Genomic DNA, 20,026 nt, shown 5'->3' on the forward strand with positions numbered 1-20,026 from the left:
AAACCTTGACTGCGAAATGTTGTCATTTCATAAATTAAAAAATGTGTACAAAAATGTAATCTAAATGAGTAAATAAATAAAAACCCACATTCAAAATTTTAATTTTGCATAACCCCTTGACTGTAAAAAAGCTAAACATTTTATTCAAAATGTAAAAAAAGAACAAAAAAAAAAAAACACACTGCTTACCACTTACAGTACCTGCCTAAAAAAGCCAAAAGGCAACTGAAATTAAGAAAATGTACATATATATATAAATGTATAGATTTGGCTTCAACTCGAGTCAAAACAGACTTAATCTGACCGTTTTCTCCGTTTATTAGTTAAGCAGCACTACACAGATATTCCAACTGAAAAAAAGATCACACTAGAATTATTCACAGTCCTACAAAACGAGAACAAGACACTCAGCAGGAACATTTAAAAACACCGGGAAATGATTGCATTATACATAAAAACAGGTGGCAGAACGCAAATCCAGGTGATAGATGAAGAATCAATTCAATATACTAACAGCAATCTTTCTAGCAAACTGTGCATCTCTCGTTAGATTTGACTTTTATATAAAAATGTAAGAATAGAGAGGTATTATATTATATTGCAACATGAAGAACCGTAAATTCACCTCCTCGTTCACGTTTCAAGTACTTTTAATCTTTACCGCAGGCACGTGTGAAGAACCACAGACTTTAGGTTGTGTTTTCGTGTTGTTCACTAGAGAACAACTGCTCCATACCCTGTCGAAACGCCAGCTTCTCAACCTCAAATGAGCGATTATTCAGTATGCAAATAAAAATAATGATTGCAGAGAAGTCTAGTTTTTTTTTCTTCTTTGTCGGTTACAGATCTGACGCCTAAAAGTGTATAAATCCAGTGTCAGGTTAATAAACAACCACACAAAGCTGAATCGTGTCGCTTTTAACAGCTTATTAGTCAATACTAATAACTACTTATTTAAAAAAAAAAAAAAAAAATTAAGATACACAGTAGAGAAACAAATTTTGCATACATATTTAATACATGATAATATTATATAGAATAGTATTCATATTTATAAATATATCTAAATATTTTGTGTTTTATACAGTGGGATCCAAAATCTGTGACTTTTCATTTTTCCAAAAAAAGAAAGAAAAAAAGAATAAAAAATTAAATCTTCTCCAAAACCATTTGAAAGCAATGACCATCTGTTAATTCATTCAGATTCAATAAATTACCTTAATTTCACGGGAAAATAAAAAATATTACATATTTCTTATTAATTGTAAATTTTATAATGTTCATTTGACGTTTTTCAAAAGAATAAAAGACATTTATTTCCATCTTAAAATGCCTGGAAAATAAATATATATCTAAAAAAAAATTATCAACGTGGACTCACGAGTTTTGGGCCCCACTGTGTAAAAAAAAAAAAAAAACGGTTGTATATATTTATATATTTAAATATATGTAAACATAAAAAAGACTGGCCTGTGTCGGGATAATTAAAGCTTTTAATTAAGTGCCATTAATGTGTCAAAGTGCCTAACAGAGCTAATGTGATGTAACTTTTTATTAAATGCCGGTCATCATCTGATTCGCTGAAAAAGTGATGCGACTGCCTATCTTCAGCTCAGATGTAAGAGACACAATGCATTATAAAAGGAGAACAACTTAGTTTTTTTCATTTATAGTGCTTTTGAAGAACGGAACCATCGAGTGCTGTATTTTTTCCCCTTTGAGTGATATTTATAAATTTCTAAAGACATGACAGCTTGTGTAGATTAGGCAGACGTCTCAAGGGTCGTGAGAATCGTCTTTTTTATCCTTCTTTCCGTAGGCTTCTCCCTCGCCGGAGTCGCGTCGTCTCTTGCGATTTCGGGCTCCGGTCTTTGAGACCAGCAGTGAGCCCATGCCCAGGACGTTATGGATCTGACGGAAAGCCAACAGTCGTAGCGCGTGCTGAAAAACAAGGACACGCTGCTTTCAGAACAGCACGGATCACGCTAACGGAAATGTTGGCTAGGCTAGCCTTGTTTAGTACCTGGGCACTAGCGGTCACGTCCTCCCGAGCTTGTTTCATCATGTTTCCCAGAGCGTCAGTTTGACCTTTCTCACATGGGTCAAGAAGACCTGGACCATCTGAGGAGTGGACAAAAGTTTCAATCATATAAATGTAAATGTAGACAGGTTACGAAACGTTTTGCGAAAGATGCATTTGTCAACATAAGACGCAAATCTAAAACTATCTAAAAATAGTTTTTGTTAAGTGAAAAAAGCTGAAATAAAACAAAATATAAAATGTTACGTTTAAAATGTAAGTGAAAATTAGAAATGTTGCTTTGGCAACTAACTGAAATTAAGTAAGTTTAAGAATTAAAACTAAATGTGGAACAATAATTTTTTTTTTTTAAATGTAAAAAAAAATTAAATAAATAATGAAATGACAAAACACAAAATTGCTTCGTCTTATCCCAGTGTTGTTATTCCTAACGTTTTTGACTATTAAAAATTAAGCTTAAAAAAAAAAATGTAATATTAGATTAAATTATTTCGCCAAGGCAACATTTCAACTTTCATTTATGTTGTTTTAATTAAATTTAGGGACTAAAATGAGTAAGAATACAAAAAAAAAAACATTAAATATAAACAGAAATATTTAAAAACTAAGTCTAAAATGGCAAAAGCACATTCAATTATTGCATCCTAGTCCAGCCTTGTTATTGTTAACTAAAACAGGTTCCACTGCAATGAAGCTGAAATAAAATTAAATCTAAATATTATATGGAAAAAAAAATAGTAAGCTAAAATTAGAAAAGTTGGCTAGAAACTATTTAAAATAAAAACTACTAAAAGTAATACTAAAATTACTCCAACTGAAATAAAAATTAAAGCTGAATCGAAATGTTTATAAAAATGGAAACTAATAAAAATCTGTGAAAATAAGCACAAAACAAAATTACTGTCATATCTCCGCATTGTTGCAAATGTTAAATATTGTTAACTATTAGAAATAATTTGTTAATGGAAATAAATATTAAACAAAAACAACATTTCGATGAACGATTTTAAATTTATTAGAAAAGAGGCATTTTTCTTAAAGTACAGTAAGTTTAAAGTTTAAAGAAATGTTGCCTTGACAACTTAAAGTTAAGATGAAGTACTAAAATTACTAAAACCTAAAAATCTATTAAAGCTAAATAGAAATATTTAGAAAAATAATAACTTATAAAAATTACAAAAGCACGTAACAAAATTACTAGGATTTAAAATAAAATAAAGAACTATAATAGTATATAAATATTAGTGCCGCCAAAAAATAAAATCACATCCAAAAAAGTTTTTGTTTACATAATATTTGTTTGGGTACGTTGTATAATTCGTAATTAAAAGTATAAAATATAACATATATATATATATAAAAATTAAACTAAGACTGTTCAGACCTGGCAGGAGAATCCCGGTGGCGATGCATTCGAGGACTCTTCGTAGAGCTTCTGCAGGACTGAGTGGACCTGATGCACTGCTAATGGCTTTTTCCACAAGCAGCTCCATGGCCTTTGCGAAAGAAAACACAAGTTAATATGACTGTGACTGGCTAAAGCAAAAGACACTGTTAGCAAACAAAGCTAACTGACCCAGTCGGGCATCTTTCCCCAGGTAGGTATGCGCTGACACAGATCCCGCAGAACCCGAATAATGATGACGCAAGACTGAAGACCATTCGCCCGAGCCTGTGGACGAAACTCATTAATACACAACAATCACAGCTGCAAAAACAACAGCAATTCAGTTAACAACACAAATGTAAATGCTAGATGATAATGCTAATGCTACTGCTACTAAAATTATTTGACGGTTGAGTCTAAGATCAAAACCATACTCTAAGCAAGTTCGCAAACAATCAGCCTTTGTACTGCAAGTGCACAATTCCATTGTTAACGCTTCACAACAAATTATTTTGATAGTTAGCTAGCTAACTACGAAGCTTATAATATTACAAAACGATCTGAATTTGTATTGTATATTTTTTAAGTTATATTTATCGAAACAGAATGTGTCATTTAACAGTTCAGAGGGTTTTTTTAATTGAATATTGAACATTTGAAATGTAACAACTGAGTTTTATAGTATTTATGGATTTTCAAAAAGCTAATTATTTGTTCTGAAATCTCAGACTGCGAATATCAAATATTCTAGAATATATTCTAGAATTCAATACGCAGAATTTCAGATCGTACAGAACGTAGGTCAGAGGTTATCCACAGGGAAGAGTAGATGATCACCAAAAAGTCAAACGATCTGAATTTCTGCGTATTTTCAAAAACATTTTAAATGTTCAATATTCAAGTTAATATGCAACATAATATTCAGTTTTGATAAATGCCACTTGTCAACAATTCAAATTTATACAATACAAATTCAAACAGTTTTGTAGCTATTTTTTTAAAGTCAAATTTGTGCTTAAATAATACTTAAATGTTTTTTTGTATACTTTTTGCTAGTAGCTTGAAGAGCAACAACTAATTTTTCAGATTTCTTTTATTCATGTCTAACTCAACTATGTTAAAATTAGTGCTAGGCAATGATTAATCGCAATTAATCGCATCCTAAATATACGTTTGTTTACATAACATGTATTTACTTTACTTATGGATAAAACCCATTAAAACGCGACAATTATGGCAAACAACAGTTAATATAAACTATAAATGCTAACTGAAAAATGCTAATGCTAATATGTTACTAAAATTAAATAACAAGTCTAAGACCAAAAGCATACTCGAACAGAGAAATACGTGAACACAGTTTCACTGTACATGCTTAACTACAACTTATTATTCAAGTAATTAGCTAAACTGACTGTAGAAAACTGAGTCTAGAAGAAAAAAAAAAGTTTGTTAATGACCACTATAGTGCCCCTTGTGGCAATACTGAAAATAAGATGCAGTAGTATTACTTTATTAATCGTATTCTGACATTTAGAAACTTGAATACGAATGAAATAAACCTTGCATTGATAGAGGTGCGACTTGTCGGTAGCTAAATTATGTTTTCTAAATAACTTTTTTTTTTTTAGGTATCAAGCCAATTTAGTGTTGAAATAAAAAAAAAACCTTCAAAAAATTCACTATATTCGAGCTACTTTTCGCTAGTAACTGTAGAATAGCTACTACTACTCAGAAAGATTTTTTTTAACGTTGTCTTATGTAACAATGCTACACTTTAACAATGTGACCATGTTAAATTATGAGTTGCTTGAAGCATAGCAAAATATAATTACAAAGGAGCTTCTCCAACACTTTTCACAAGGTTACAGATAACGTGTTTCCTGCCACGTGAAACCTATCCTAAATTAGATATTGTAAACTTTTTTTTTTTTTTTACCTGAAACCATTTAGCATGTCGCAGGGCCGCTAAATACTCTAGGCACTTAGTCCTGCTGAGAACATCTGGAGGATCTTTCTCTGAGGCTGCAAGGGCACATGTAGGAAACAATTTCAATTGTATTTAATCATTGAGAAATCGTAAGAAAAAGCAAGTAGATCTTGTTGATATAAAATTATTGCTGATTAAATTACAGTTTTTACGGGATTTGTGGCAATAGGCTGTGTTAATGTGATCATTACAACACACGTCAAAACAAAGTGACAACACTGAAATGTCACAAGACGAGGGGTTTTCCGCACATCCAGGTTCCTAAAAAAATTGTTGCAATGTTATGCAAAAATTTAAAATATTATTGCTTCGGTCTGTTAATGCATGATTAACAAACCCAAACAAGGCAAGTGTGGAGAACCACTTTGGTTTTTTGCTTATTTGAAAGAAATAGAATTGAGAATATCGTTAATATAATTAATAAACAATGACCTGAGGGAACAAGTCGGAATTTCAGAGGCTTTTGAGATCGCTGTTCAGAAACTTCAGGATGAGAGGACAAAATAACTAATAGGCCACATGGAGGATGATAAAATCTATTTTCTCAAACGTTAAATAATAATAAAACTGTAGTTTAGGTTTTGTCATATTTACAGACACAAAACACCAAAATGTTGCTGATATCACGCAAACTATTGTGAAACTAATCGTACATTCTCAGCCCCAAAATAATATTTTGCCCATATATTTGATAGGAGTGACAAACGTATTTTACAACTAAAGTTCTCTATTAAGAGCTTGTTACCAAGCAATTGTTGTTTTTAACTAGGGATGCACCGGTTGACCAGCCATAAATCGGAACCGGGCGGTTTTTGGTCTTTTTTCGGCCATTTTTCCGGTGTGTTTGCGTGCACAGACTACATTGTAATGGTTCGCTATGTCATTTGTGTGGAAGAGTATTTCGAAATCTGTGCGCAGGACACAGGAAGCCGATCAGTACTGGAAATGCAGAGCTACATGTCTGAGGCACAGATAGCAGGAAGCAATCAGCCGTTGTTGTACTGGCGCACAAATAAGAGTCTTTCCTGCGCACTGAAGCTACGCGAGCCTATACTGTACCGGTCCGCACCCTGAACACGAGTAGACCGTGAAGAGAAGTTCAGCTCAACTTCTCACGTGTTGGATGAGAAACGAAACAGACTAAACTGACTAAACCTAAAAAGGGTAACGAACATCATTGACAGGCGACTGCACTGCTACGTGTCACTGTTTAGAATGGGAATTTTCTCATTATTTACAAGTAGTTGAAAACATTATTTGTGTTTAGATATTGTTAGAAATCAGCTGGACAAAATGTATAACACTAGCCTAGTGGTTTTTGGATATTTAACTGCAAATATCTTACAAATTTTTCTGTACATTTAAAAATAAATGTGATTGTCACCCCCAAGACTTTACATCATTCACCGCCGAATTTATACGCACGTGAACAACTTGACCTGAAAAAAAGTTTGTGGTCAAAGCTAAAGATCTCTCTCATCCTGAGTTGCTCATGTATCTTACAACACAACTTGTACAATACTGCGCCACAGTGGTAAAGAAAGGTCAGAGATCCTGTTTTTGATTCCTTAAAACGCTTTCAAAAAGCAATGCAAAACCGAACAAGGGCAAATAACGGACTGAACCAAAAGAAGAAAAAAACAAACACAAAGAAAATGAAAGAGGGGGGAGAGAAATGAACAGGAAAGCCAATTCACTGATGGAAAATTCAATTCTGTATGGAAATATCCGTACTTTTTGTGAACCAAGGTAACACATATAGTGCTGCTGAGGGAAAGCACGGGTTCTCTAACCTTTCTCCATGTTGGGGACGGGGTCTTCGCGCATCACTGGCGAGGTAAGAGAGATGGTGACCTGCATTTTTGGTTCCTTGCTTGAAAAAATGACGATGTTGGCTTCCTCAGGGTGTACCTGCACCTCATACTGATCTTCAGAAAAGGTCTGCCGGTTAAAAGGACACTTTGCATTACTACAGAGGAGACGGTGGGGGTCAATACAGGGGGCTTAATTTGTCCCTTATAATCCCAGTGGTAATCGCCACACTCAAATGGCTGGATAATGCAAGGGTTAATGATATATAATGCATATGTGAATGAAGTACACGCCCCAGTCTCTCTCTGTAGGTGTCATAACCAGGCAGTGGAACTAAAGATCAGTTAAAGATACACGGGCCACAACAGCAGCAGAAGGAGCAAAGTCAAAGCTCATTTATCCGCAGTTATTTTGAATTATATTTTAGGTGGATCACACAATAAACCACCAGAAACATGTCTGGGTCATATTTCATCCCAATTAAAACCAAATGTATATTTTGCATAAAGTAAACGATGCATATTTTTTAAATTTTTCATGACATTTTGAACACTTTCCTTACTCAGTCATTACCGCAATGCACAACCATCTCAATCTCATTACTTGTAATGTGAAAAACAATCAAATAATAATAAATCTGTATGTTACTGATTGCATCAAGTATATGTTTAAGATTTAACAATATTTTCATGACACTTAGCACATTTTCCCCATGCATTGAGTCATTACCGCAATGCACAACGATCTCAATCTAATGAGGTTTTGTGCTCCATTAATGAGATTTTAGGAAATACTTTTAATAGTCATGAAAATAATTTCAAAAAATACATTATTTAATATAATTATTTTAAAAAAAATTATTGAACTGCGATTAAAACTTTTATATTTTTTATGTAATTTTATGCACGTTACAGTAATGAGTTTTTTTAACCCTCATGAAAATAAAGGTTTTTTGTTTTGTTTTTTTGTAGCATTACAGTAAAGACAATTTAGCAATGTTAACTTAATGGGCTTACAAATACACTTCAATTGCTTTATGCAAAATATAAATCATTTTCATTTCAAGTATAAATAAGTTTGAATAAGTAAATATTATACGTAAAAAAAATTATTATTAACATTTTTGATCCAGGTGTGAAATATGACTTGGACATTTCTTAGTGAGATTCACGCACATGACAGCCAAGCGTAAACGTAAAACCACACACCCAGCTACAAGTTGCTGTATAAATCTATATATAATCTTGCCATGACACCTGGGACCATGTGATTTCTCTTGTGGGCCATTTCCATCACGTAGCAGCCACACAAAGGGAAATTAGGTGATAAAACCACAAGTGCAAAGATATAAACAGGTGAGAAGTTAAAGTTTTTAGCAGCTTCGACAAAAACAATTATTTTCCATGCATAGCAACTAAATAAAAACACCAGCTTACCGCTAGTTGTTTGGGCAGTTGCTCCGCAATGGTTCTCAATAGAGAGGCGGTGGGTTTCTTGGCCGCTAGCAGGATGAGCTGGACATTGCGATCGCCGCGCAGCAGGAGACCTTTAGCCAGGATCCCCACACGCATGACTCCTTTAAGAACACGTGCCTGAGACTCTGACCTGTTTAAGAAAAGCACGTAAATCCACACTCCTTCGCACTGCTGTTCCAGAGCATGAAGAGAAAGCCAGCTAGTGGGAGTCCTCACTGTTTGTCCGCCGCGTCATCGTCCACAGCACACGCCTCTTTCTCCAGCAGCGAATCAGACACCAGTTTGAGAGCGCGCTCAGAATGCGACACGATTCGCTGGACGGCCTGAAGCTCCTCCTCCACGGGGTAGATGGCCGAGTGCTTGGCCATGACGTGGCGGTCGTCGGGCGAATCGGGACGCCGCACGGGCTACAGATAAATGGGAGGATTGTTGGTCAGATTTGGTCTGGGCAGTTTTTGTTTGAAATGTCATCGTGTGTATTTACCGAAAGGGACGGCAGGGGCATGCTGGGATGGCCCATGAGAGGGGGCGGGGCCATTCGGTGCCTCATGTCCACCCAGTATAGCTGCTCCTCCTCCATTCTCCTCCAGTACATGTCCTCCTCGTACCTCCTGAGGGACGACACACTGAAAAGTTACAAATCATGCCATCGTAACCCACACGCTCCTCATTCAGTGTAACAAAATGAGAATTATTATATACAACATTAGAAAAATATGTACAAAATAGTAGAAAACACTGATAAAATAATTGACTCTACATTTAGGTCAAAACATGGTGTGAAATGTATTACGCACAAATATATAACTAGATTTGTAATTATATTAGTATTTGCTAAAAAAAAAAAAAAAACACTAAATCGTGTTTTATTCATTATATGCAAAGTGTTTTATATGATTTATAATTATTTGAAAATAATTCAATTTTACATAAACTGAAAATGATTATATAACATATATTTGCACAAAAATAAATAAATTTTATATGAAAAATCTTATATACTTTTATATTTTTTAATGTGAAAATTATTACATTTATAATTACATATTTGTAAAAATGCAGTAAAATTATTATAGATTGCTATATTTTAATTATAAGTAAATGAAATTGTGTATATATACATACACACACACACACATATATATATTATAGTGACAAATAATTTTTTATGGACTTTTGTTAAAAATATCAAATATTCAAAGAGTTTGGTGTTAAAAAAAGTTAACTGAAAGCTGATAAAGACCTCATTTCTATGTGCCAGCGCTGTTCATCATCCTGTTGTCTCTTCAGCACAGATTTCTGACTCTGCTTTCGCAGTTTGACTTCCAGAAGTTTCCGTGCTCGATTACTGGGCTTGATCTCGACAGGAAGGTCTGGATTCACTTTTTTCTGAAAATTAGATAAGAATTGGTCAATAACTGCAGCCCTGCTAAATTTAGAGTGTTTACTATCGGTTTATAATGTTAGCTTGACTGTCTTGGTTTTAATAAAGTGAAGCGGTTTTGCACTGATTATAGACTTACAATTAATTTGTTATGAATAAACTGATCTTTCATTAAGTTCACAATAAAATGAGAAGATAATCAACTATTAATTTGTCAAACAGTAAAATCGCTTGATAAGCCCAACAATCTCTTTAAAAAAAAGTTTTCTTTGAGTTCAAGTTAAAATAAATAAATGAATAAAAGCTAATCAAAATGCAAAAACCCAAATTATATTAAGTGATTTCATTGAAGTAATTTTCGGTATTTAAGTTAATTTTCAAAATAATTATTTGTTGAATTTAATAATTATATTAATATACAAAAGTACACATACATGTACAAATATAATTTAATGATATAATTAAAATATACACTATTTGCTTTTTTTAAGCTTTTTTTCCTGTCCAAAATTGAAATAAAATTATAAAAACTAATAAAGAAAATAAAAAGGAATTTATTCCAAAATAAGCATACTCTGGTTTATTATATAAATAATTATGTATTCAGTTTAATAATTATATTTACTAAAGAAATATAATTATAATTAAATACCCATTTTTTGTATTTAAATAGATGCATGTATATCATAAAATAAATTAGTTTTTAGTGTTTACATTTTTTGTTCCATTTTCTTTGAGACCATCAATTTTTAAATAAAACAATAAAATAAAAATTATTATATGAAGAAAATTCCAAAGGGCAAATATTTAATTTCCTTTTTTTTTAATATATATAATTTGATGAATTTAATCATAATTAATATATAGAAATACACTAATAAATAAAAAGAGGTTTTCTTCTCTCCGGGTGACGTCTAACCTTATACTGCAGCCGGTGTCTCCGTCCCTTCAGGTGCATGTCTTTAGCATTGGGATCGTTAAAGCTGCATTCACACAGTTTACAGTGAAAACGAATCACCTTTCCGTCGTCATTTCTAACCTGTATAAGAAAAACAAATAAACCACACAATTCAAACTTAAATCCCTCAATAGAATAACAAACACCCAATTATCCTTGAATGTCAAGCATTTACTAGAAGAAATCCTGATTTGCTAATAAATATGGTTTTTAAATAAATTTGACTGATTCATTGAGTAAAAAAAAAAAAAAAAAGGTACAGATTCACTTTTGTTCCAGTTTTCCTCAATGCATTATGCAAATAATGAAATAATTTGACTGAACGCTCTCACTTCTTCGACATAATCATGTCCCACAGGCTGAATGTCTGCTTGAACTCCAGAACCGTCACCATCCTCATCTTCACTCAAAGCGTCCGTCTTCACTACAGACGGCTTCGCCTCCTCCATCTTCACCGGAGCGGATGTTCTGCTTCCTGGAGAAAAATGGGTATTAGGGAATTAACATTATTCCATGTTTCTGTAAGATGGCTGTTCGTAATGTAACCATGCTACCAAAATGTTTAAGTTGTGCAGGGTTTGTTGTACGATTACATCTGCATCTATTAACTGATGAGCAACATTATCTGGAATGATTATCACATCTGTATAAAGCTGTGTCTGTGTTGAAGTCATGTTAGATTCTGGAAAGTAAATTCTGAAATTAATAATTTATTCCCATCATGTGTGTTTTGAGAGTGATACACTAAAGAGGAAACATTATATATTTCTGTGATCAGAATGGCCAATGATTGCATAAGTGCTGGTTAAATTAAGATAAGGTGAAATAAAGGTGAATTGAAATGCAGAAGAAAACTTAAATCTCTACACTGGAAACCTCAGGGATTTATGACAAAACTAAGCTTAAACACATTGTGCTTCATTTATGAGAAGTGTGCAAATAGGTCTAAACATTCTTACATAAACTGTCATTGTAAATAGATCATAAAACTTTGTTAACATTTGTTAAAATTATTTAATGCAACAATGAACTAAACATTTATTAAACCTTGTTAAATGTTAGTTGTTAAAAATGCAATTTAATAAAATGTTTTCACGTGCATTAATGATAAAACAAACAAACAAAATCTAATAAAAAAATTTGAAAATTTGACCTTAGTATGAAGTTACACCAACATTTCTTATATGTGCACAAAAATGTAAAATTCTTATGTAAATCAGTCGTAAAAATTTTTTGCTTAAATTGTTGCAATTGCACAAACTAATAATCGCAAACAACTTGTACAAGGATAGCTTTACGCATTATTTACACAAAGTTAAACAAATGAGGCCAAATAAGTGTAGTATGATTTCATCAATCATTTGTAAAACTATGTAATGTATAAAAAATGTGACCGAATTTGTGTAATTCATTCTTGCATAAAAAACCGACTTAAATCGTAGTTATGTAAACTGTCACAACTGCACGTGAATTTATAAAACATTCACATAATCTCCAATGTAAATGTCGCAAATGCAAAATAATTGTAATAATTTAATAATTCAGTAGTTTTATTACATACATGTGTAATTGTGACAACCCTTTGTAAGTATTTCGCAAAACCATTCTTCAGTTCTCGTAATTGCGAACAATTTCTGTGCAAGTTATTCATAAAGTAAATTTTTGGGAAAACAGATAGTTGTCCGGATGATTTACACAGAGATTAAATCCGCATAATCTTTACGAAAAACACCCTTTCAATATATAGACGAATTTATAATAAATTTACATAATTTCCAGTGTAAAAGTTGCGAACAAATTCCTTTTAATTTAGAAAACTTGTTTTATACTACAAAGTTGTGCAATTGTGAAATCTGCATACAATTTTTTTTTTTAAGCATTCGTGTGTAAATTCTCATAAATGCGAACAATTTCTGCACAACTTATTCGTAAAATTATTTGTTTGCTCTGAACGATTTACACAAAAATTCTTCCGTTCACGTTTCACAAAAAAGGTCCTAAATCATTATGTAAAGTGTCACAACTCCAAATAATTTCCTGATAAATTCACAAACTCCAATGTAAATGTTGCAAATGCAAACAAATTTAGTTTAGAAAACTTGTTTAATATTATGTACTTGTGCAATTGCAAAAAAATGTATAAAATTCACGAAACTCCTCATGGTCGCCAGATATTTCTGCACAAGTCATTTTTAAAAATTTTGTAACAGTAATCTGAATGATTTACAGAGAAATTCATTATGATAATATTTAACGAAAAAAGCCCTATAAGATCACTCACCGATGATGGAAACTTTAGCAGTGGCGGGTTTTTTCGCAAGAGACACCGTGAGTTTGGACGGAGCCGTCGTAAGCGTCTTCTGTGCCACCGATGTAGGGGTGGGAGTGGTTTTCGCCGCTGTCTTGCTAGTAGTGATTGTAACGGCAACAGAGGCAGAGCTCACCAAAACGGGCTCCGTTGAAGGAATGGGTTTGCCAAGTTTGGTGTGCAACTTCACCACCTGAAGAAAAGTTTAACAGCAGTTGCATACTAAAGTAAAGATTCAAAAATGCCAACAAAGCCGTTACACCAAAACATGTTGAAAAACCCAAAAGCACTGAAATAGCCAAATTAACCATTATGACATTTAACAAACCTTCTGGTGCTTGGATCCCCGGATGTGTGCAGCGTATGCATCTGCACCGGTGCATGAGACATCGCACAATTCACAGCGCAGCTGCGTCTGGACTCCACGAGGTCCGTTGGTCACCTGACTGCCGCTCTTCTGAGCCGCCTCTTTCTTCTTGTGCTTCTGTCCTTCCAGATGTTCTCGATACGTCTGCAGGAGAGCATACGTTTGCTACCACTTTCCACAGAATGTGGGAAAAGGCAAGACACTACAGGCAACATTGTTTTACTTTTTGGTCAGTTTTGAGAATTAGGGCTATTTGGCTTTTCATTGTTTAAATGTGGAAAGAAAACATCCAAAATACTTTTTATTTTATTTTATAGGAACTTTAACTATTTGCATCTATAGATTTCAATTACAAATTGTATATTTTTAATGAGGGGTTTGTTCATATACCATTTTATTTCCAAAAACATTGGTTAAATGTACCTAATTTCTTGCTGTTGACAGTATTTTTGGATTTATGGAGTGATAGAGAGAGATATTTAAAATACCCTTAGTAGAAGCCTTTTTATTCTGACTTTACAGATTTCTTCTGTGGAAATGTATGCAAATTTGTGCATGTTTAATTAAATAATGGTTCAATTGCATATGTAAATATAATATTGTAAAAAACAAAATTAAAAAACTTGTTTGCAATTCTCAATGTAACCAATCCACAGGGTTTTTATTGTCTGTTTTTGGACTAACTGTTTAGCACACTGGTCAACAATTGTTTCAATTAAATTAATAGTTCAGCAAAAAAGGATACATTTTCTAATTATGTACTTATACTTATGAATCTTGGATTGCCTGGGGCTTTTTTCTTCAGCAGAAGGGAAATTAAGATTTTGTAGGAAATCATCAACTATAGATTACAATTTCATTCCATATCTTTTACGGCCGGTTTCTCAAAATGTTTTTTTTTTTATCCATTTCAGCAGCTATTACATACACCAAATTTTACAGTTTTATTCCCAACTATATCCTTAAGATTTTCACTGAGGGGTTTGTTAATTTATCATTCGCCTGATTTTTGTAAAACATAAAAGTTTAGCAAACTTGTAATACAAAAATTGTTTGCAATCCTTTATGTACTGACAAAAAAACTAGGGTCATGTGGATCATTATAAAGCTGGCTAAATATGGATTTTGGACCGTCACAAATGATCGAAGTAGGGTAAAAACTGACCTAATCGATATCACCATACTTCCCAAGTGGATTAATTGCATAAAACAAATTGCAAACATTTTTTTGTATTACAAGTTCTCTAAAATGTTATGCTTAAAAATCTAAGGAACAAAATGTGAATGGTATATGAACGAAGCCCTCAGTCATGTTGGGGAAAGTTACATTAAATGCAAATTTCAAGTCTTCGGTCACTTCTGACTGCGTAGGAGGCAAGTTTGACTCCTAAACGAAGAGGACCAGAGGGTTAAAGATATGAACTGAAATTTAAGTCTACAGATGAAAATAGATCAAATAGACTGGTAACAATAAACTGACACATAAATATAGATTTTGGACCATTGGAAATGGTGTACGGTGAGCACCATTCACTTGCATTAAATAAGGGCCTTTCGCGCGAACCGTTTCCCAGTACCGTTTAGTGACCAAAGCTGTGTTTTTGTTGTATCTCGCGGGTTTCACAATAATGGACAAGAAATGTTGATGTATTCGTAAAGCGATTGAAAGAACGTAAAGAACTAAGAATCTCCAACCACAAATGGGCAGTGCTACATTTTCTACAAGTGCCTGCACTCCAGTGTCCGAACATTTATCGCTGTTCAACATACATGTGGAATAAGTTGACAATGTTTACAATGTGTTTATATGGCGTTTTAAATCATGGCGGGTGAGGGCGTTTTCGAACACGTCTGGCCAATCAATGTCTACTTATGTCACAGATAATACCAGTTGTGCTGGTTAGACCCTGCTCCAGAGTAGGAGCTAATTTGGTTCGCAAAAAAAAGCACGGTACTAAAAATCGCACCCAGTTCTGGCGGTGCAAAAATGCCAAAAAGTGGATAGTTCCACAATTAGCTCTGGTACTATGAAAGGTTCCCACGCCTTAAGTTCTCTTCGGCTAAAATAGGAAAGACCTATATATCTTGGCTGGCCTGAGGGTGTTTTGAGTGAAGTCGAATGTGGAGTTGATGCAAACGCTCACCTGTGGACCGGCACAGCTTATCTTGCAGATATCACAATAGTGCAGCTGTGGCTGTTTGGGCGGCCCTTTGGGTTTTTGGATTTTGTTCTGGTGGAAAATGGGTTTCTTGTATGCACTGACAGTGTGGGTGGTGACTGTGCCACTCCTGGTGTTGCTCCAAGAGGAGCTGGTGAGCTGTTTTGGATGTTGTTGTGTCTGCTGCAGCGGTGGAGCCTGCTGTAGCTGCTGGAGGGGAGGTTGAGGTTGAGGTTGAGGCTGCACCTGTGGGGGGGGCATCTGTGCCGGCTGGAAGTATGACGGCGTGGATGTGTAGCCGCTAGAATCATAGCTGGAATAGCTGAGACCGACTGAAGCAACAAAGAGAGCAACACAGTTAGATGATACGCTGGTGGCTATTTGTAGCTTGAGATCAATCTTAATTTTTTTTTAAAGAGGGCTCTTCTGCTCATCAAGGCTGCATTTATCGGATCAAGAATACAGAAGAAAAACAGTAATCTTGCTAAATTTTATTACAATATAAAATATTGGTTTCTATTTTAATATCCTTTTAAAATATAATTTATTTCTGTGATGCCAAGCTGAATTTCCATCAGCCATTACTCTAGTATTAAATGTCCCATGATCCTTCAGAAATCATATTTTTAGAATTATCAATATTGGTGCTGCCAATTTTTTTTTTTTTTTTGGGGGGGGGGGCAACTGCGGTAGTCTTTTCAGGATGATTTGATGAATAAAAAAAAAAGCATTTATTCAAAATATAAATATTTTCTAACAATATAATTATTTGCTATCAATTCCTAATTTAACATCCTTGCTGAATAAAAGTTTTAAAAAGAAAAAAATAATAATAATTGTTATAAATGCTCCTTTTTAACTTTTTATTCATCAAAGATTCCTAAAAAAAAAAAAAAAAAAAAAGTATCACTTATTCTAAAAAAATATAAAGCAGCAAAAGAGTTAATAAATTACATTTAAATATATATTAAAATAGATAAATGTTATTTTACATCATAATAATTTCTCACAATATTCCTGTATTTTTGATCAAATAAATGCAGCCTTGATGACCATAAGAAACTCCTGGAAATAAACAATAAAAATCGCTCTAATCCTGTAAATCTGACTGGGCCGTGTCCGTACCGGAGTAGGACGTAGCAGCGGTGGAGCTGAAGGAAGTACTGGGGGTGTAGGTGGATATGGGGGCTGGAGTCTGCTGAACGCTGGTTGATGTTGGGTAGATGGTGTAGCTAGAGGACACCGCGCTCACAGCTGGAGGGGGTTTCAGAGCGGAGACCGCTCTTTGAACCGGCGGCTGGCTGTATGCTGTGCTCGTTGTGCTGTAGCCAGGTTTCAACCCTGAAAAGCCAAAGATGTTCTCATTTAAACCTTAAAATTGGAAGCTTTATCTGAGCAGCATAGCTAGATATCTCTATTTGTTGTTGTTTTTTAGTATACTGATGGTATTTAATTACTGTGAATAGGTTTGATTGGCTGGTTAATGTTTTTTTTTTTTTTTTTAATCAAGCCAAGTGCATTCAAAATGCAAGATGTAAAGTTCACTTGGTTTCTCACCAAAAGAACATGAATAGTCAACTATTTTCATTTATATGCACCAATGTATCAAAACATAATGAACAATAATCTACATTTGCATCTATAATCTACACTTATTTATATACTACTATAGTATTTATGAATATTTTGAATTTTCAAACTTTCATTTTGATGTTTTAGTAATTCTATGTAGAAATGTATTAGTAATTTTTAAAATGTATTCCTATTATTATTATACCTGTTTGGCTTTATTTTATTTTAATTGACTTCATCTTAAACATATTTAATTTCCATTAGTTTCCAAGGCAACAATTTCCTCTTTACATTTATCATATATTTATATTTTATTTTAGCTTCATTTCAATTCATTTCAAACTAAATTGAATAGCAATAGTTAACCAAAACTACACCGATATATTTGTGTAACGTTTTAATTTAAATAAAAATGCAACAATAAACCATTAAGAAATTTTGATTTTTTTTTTACGTTCTTTAAAAATATGTTAAAATCATTGCAATAATCACAATATTGGATCAATGTATAATAATGATAATTAAATGTAATGTTTATAATCTATAATTCTATAATATAATTTATAACAATACCTGATATTTTTGTGAAAATATAAATGCATGTCATATATCATTTAAAATATTAAACTATATCATATTTCTAAATTGCATTACTATTACGGTTACAAATTTACTAAATGACTTGAATCTGCATTATGAGTGCCAAAGCCTAATATATATGCTGGGAAAACGGGAAACATGTTCACAAAACATGCAAAACCCTAAAAGGCGTAGTTCACCCAAAAATTGGGACTAGCTTCTCGTACAAGTATAGAAACTCATACAAGTTTGGAACCATTTTTGGGTGAACTAAAACACATTATGTCATCTTCGATGAATCTGTTTGTGTAGCTGGCAGATTGTAAAGCATTGAAAGAGAAATCAGATTCACCTGTCTGGAAGTAGGCCTCGGTTGCGGTTTGCTGCGCAGGTGCGATGCTCGTTTGAAAGTACTGCTTGTTCTCGTAGCTGCTGACCGGCGGCGGTCGACCGTAGCTATAACTCTGCTGTATAACCAAATTAATCAGGGAATAAATAAATGGGGCCAGCAGAGAGGCATCACTGATATGAATGATGCAAAGAGAAGACTGACCGGTTCAGTCAGCACTTGGTAGGTTTGATGGGCGGTCGTCAGCTGCGGAGACGTTTCGGGCTGCCGGTAGACGTAGTTGGGGGCAGGATGGGGCTGGTAGGTGGGGTAGGGGGCAGTGACCGCGGGACTTACCGGTGGGCCGGTGGGATACGAGGCTGTAACCGCATGGGTCACTCCAGGGGCGGCCTGGACATTATAGCTGCCAGTGGTTGGGTGGGAATAAACAGGAGGCGGCTGGGCACTAGATGGGACATTTTAGGATTCAGAATGAATGTGGTTTACATGCATCATTACACCAAAGGTCTAAAACACCATTTTCATAGTATAAACTTTGTAAAGCAATAAAAAATATAGTACCTTTTGCATGCATATGCACATTTTAAACGCACTGTTTAGAGTGCAATGTAATTGCATGGTAAAAACATAGTGCTAAATGTTTACCATGGTACTAAGAGTCCAAATGAATACTAAAAGCACCGCGGTATTTATACTAGCACACGCATACTTCACTTTTCACGATATCATGCAAGCATCAATAACTAGCCTATGAGATATTTGCGCACTGGCCGTCAGTATCTAGTTTAAATATCCGTCGTGGTTTTAAGGTTGTTGTAAATAAGCGGTGTGTTCGTGAGATTCTGTGTTTGTGTGTGTTTTGTACCTGTACTGCGGGCCGGCGGCGGCTGCTGCGGCTGCATGTGTGAATCCATAATAATTACTGGCCGCCATCATAGAAGCTTCAGCGGCGTTTGGGAGCGCGACGGCGCTCACGTGATCAACACGTGTCCGTGACGTCAACGTTCACCTCGCCGCTGACCCCCGCAGAGCCTAAAGATAAACCCGTTATGATACAATCATGTAATAATGTATATATCTAAAACCGGGAGTGGTTTCAGGGTGAGTAGATTTTCAGGGCTTATCGGTGGAATTCAGCTTAAAGAACTTAAACTTAGTTTCAAAAGTGGAGATATACGGAGGTTTTGTTTTTTCTTACTGTGTTTTTATGAAACTTTTTATAAACAGAACAATATATACATAACATTTACTAAAAAAAAATTACAAATACAAATTTGATAGCCATACAAAAAAAAAATGGGGGAAAAAAGTCATCTGTAAATCTGAAGTAATTTTTTTCAGGTTCGTGAATCTTCAACCAGTTCAGTGATTATTTTCCTAGCTGCCATAAATAATAATACAAATATAGACGCCCTTTTTTCCCCCAATGACATACTTGTTTCTCGGGCTTGGTGATTTGATAGATAAAGACACACTATTGGATGAACATCAGCATGGCTTTAGAGCAAATAGGTCGACCTCAACAGCAGTGATGGAGAGATTTCCACTTCAGTCGATAATAATGAATATACTGTGGGGGTGTTCCTAGGTAAAAAAAAAAAAAAAGAAGAAGAAGCTGGATAGATATGTTGTAATAGTTAAAGAG

General features: G+C 34.1%; 1 protein-coding gene across 2 annotated transcripts; it reads right to left on the reverse strand.

The window, feature by feature from the left end:
- Positions 1–294: 294 nt before the first annotated feature.
- Positions 295–19,397, reverse strand: LOC113099104 (zinc finger RNA-binding protein-like). 2 transcript variants are annotated; one of them, XM_026264184.1, is made up of 19 exons: positions 19,247–19,397; positions 18,586–18,826; positions 18,385–18,499; positions 17,007–17,222; positions 15,867–16,213; positions 13,684–13,866; positions 13,329–13,548; positions 11,380–11,522; positions 11,009–11,128; positions 9,949–10,094; positions 9,190–9,316; positions 8,922–9,112; positions 8,667–8,835; positions 7,212–7,359; positions 5,368–5,453; positions 3,618–3,713; positions 3,426–3,537; positions 2,024–2,121; positions 295–1,941 (listed from the first exon to the last, which is right to left on the reverse strand). In XM_026264184.1, exons 1-19 carry the CDS (start codon positions 19,315–19,317, stop codon positions 1,777–1,779), a joined length of 2,994 nt encoding a protein of 997 aa, XP_026119969.1. In that variant the 5' UTR covers positions 19,318–19,397; the 3' UTR covers positions 295–1,776. The 2 variants fall into 2 exon arrangements, with proteins under 2 accessions (XP_026119969.1, XP_026119968.1); XM_026264183.1 differs by having other exon boundaries at positions 9,190–9,331; positions 19,247–19,317.
- Between the last annotated feature and the right edge of the window lie 629 nt (positions 19,398–20,026).

This window comes from Carassius auratus, unplaced genomic scaffold (genome assembly GCF_003368295.1).
Source record: "Carassius auratus strain Wakin unplaced genomic scaffold, ASM336829v1 scaf_tig00216864, whole genome shotgun sequence".
NCBI lineage: Eukaryota > Metazoa > Chordata > Actinopteri > Cypriniformes > Cyprinidae > Carassius > Carassius auratus.